General features: G+C 44.8%; 1 protein-coding gene across 1 annotated transcript; it reads right to left on the bottom strand.

The window, feature by feature from the left end:
• Window positions 1–248: 248 nt before the first annotated feature.
• LOC103207387 (40S ribosomal protein S14-like) lies at window positions 249–716 on the bottom strand. The gene has a single exon (XM_042782569.1). The coding sequence runs from the start codon at window positions 702–704 to the stop codon at window positions 249–251; it is 456 nt and encodes a 151-aa protein (XP_042638503.1). The 5' UTR covers window positions 705–716.
• Window positions 717–1,806: the final 1,090 nt, after the last annotated feature.

Below are 1,806 nucleotides of genomic sequence, written 5' to 3' on the forward strand. Positions count from 1 at the left end.
ATAGGAGGCTGATCTGCATTGAGGCTGAGTAAGTAGACTACATTAAGATAAATTTCCCACAGCAGAGGGGTGGAGAAATGTGACTTCTACTTGGTCAAAGAACCAGTGGCTGTGGAGTTGATTCTGACTCATGATGACCCCACGTGTGTCTGAGTACAACTGTGCTCCCTAGAGTTTTCAAAGGCTTTTTTTTTTCGTGTATATGAAAGTAGTTTATTAACAGAAAACAATAATTTGAGGAGTCCTGTTCACAGACGGTGACCACGGCAACCGCCCTTCCTGCAGGTGCTGTCAGAGGGGATGAGGGTGACATCCTCAATCCGCCCAATCTTCATTCCTGAACGGGCAAGGGTTCTGAGGGCAGACTGGGCCCCTGGTCCAGGGGTCTTGGTCCGATTTCCTCCTGTGGCACGGAGTTTGATGTGTAGGGCAGTGATGCCCAGCTCCTTGCACCTCTGTGCCACATCCTGGGCAGCCAACATGGTGGCATTCGATGTAGATTCATCTCGGTCAGCCTTCACCTTCATCCCACCAGTCACATGGCAGATGGTTTCCTTGCCAGAGAGATCAGTGACATGGACGAAAGTGTCATTGAAGGATGCAAAAATGTGGCAGACACCAAAGACATTCTCTCCTTCAGCCACCTGAGGTCCAAGGCTGATGACTTGCTCTTCTTTCTTTTCCTTCCCCTTGTGAGGTGCCATGTCTGCACGTCGTCTCCAGAATCCGCCACCGGAAAGACTCAAAGGCTTTTTTTTGGAAGTAAAAGCATTCCTTTCAAGGTGCCTCTGGGTGGACTTCAACCTCCAACCTTCGGGTTAGCAGTTGAGCATGTTAAACATTTGCACCACCCAGGGACTCCCTTGGTCAAAGAACCTTACATTTATATCTTCCCTTCTCTGCCCTTTAGTTAGCCATATCTCCTCAAGGTAATTGTGCACTAGACTCTGAAATCCACAATTGGGCCTTCCCCCAAGCCAATAAACAGAAATGAGATCTTTTATATTCTTCTTTGCTCAATAATAAGTATATAGTAACTCATTGCTGAAATTCTGCAGGTTTGTATTAAGTGAATACCAGGTGGCCAATACTGTGCCAGATTTTTGGCTAAAAATGTAGGCTGCAGCAGAGGAGGGGACTAACATTTGCTGAGACCTATGCTGGTGATCTGCTTCTGAAAGTTCACAGCCTTGAAAACCTCATACAGCTGTTCTACTTTGCACACATGAGGACATGAGGTCACCATGAGTCAAAGTTCATTTGACAGCAACAACAACATGCTAGTTTTCTTCCTTTCTTCCATCCCTCTTGTTGATCTTTTGAAATAGGCATTACTTGCCTTTATAAGATGAGGAAACTGAGGATTTGATAGCTGGGTTGTGATAGAGGGAAAATTTGAAATATGTTTTGACTCCTTCCAAAGCACAGGTTGTTTTTCCAAGGACATTGATGCCACTTCTAAAATGTAATCATAGATCCAGGAAAGGCAATTATAGAATCTGTTCTCTTCCTTCAGATGAATATTCTTAAGCTCAGACAGCAACAATGACAAGCTCTGCTGTCACTGAGTGCCAGAGAACGATCAGACATCCAGATATGCCAGCTTCTAAGTACTAAAAAAAAAAAAAAAAAAAAGTGATAATATTTTTGTTAAATTGTTGTTGTTGTTGTTATGTGCCGTCAAGTCGGACCCAGCTCATAGTGACCCCTCCTTGGGTTTCCGAGGCAGTATCACTATGGAAGTAGATTGCCCCATCTTCCTTCCGAGGAGTTACTGGTGGGTTTGAACTGCCAGCCCTCTGGTTA

Source organism: Orycteropus afer, unplaced genomic scaffold (assembly GCF_000298275.1).
Source record: "Orycteropus afer afer isolate SDZICR_OR568_19922 unplaced genomic scaffold, OryAfe1.0 scaffold00013, whole genome shotgun sequence".
In the NCBI taxonomy this organism is placed as follows: Eukaryota; Metazoa; Chordata; class Mammalia; order Tubulidentata; family Orycteropodidae; genus Orycteropus; species Orycteropus afer.

What these genes read in the sequence shown, in the direction of transcription:
- LOC103207387 (XM_042782569.1), bottom strand. Translation starts at nt 704, where the DNA reads ATGGCACCTCACAAGGGGAAGGAAAAGAAAGAAGAGCAAGTCATCAGC.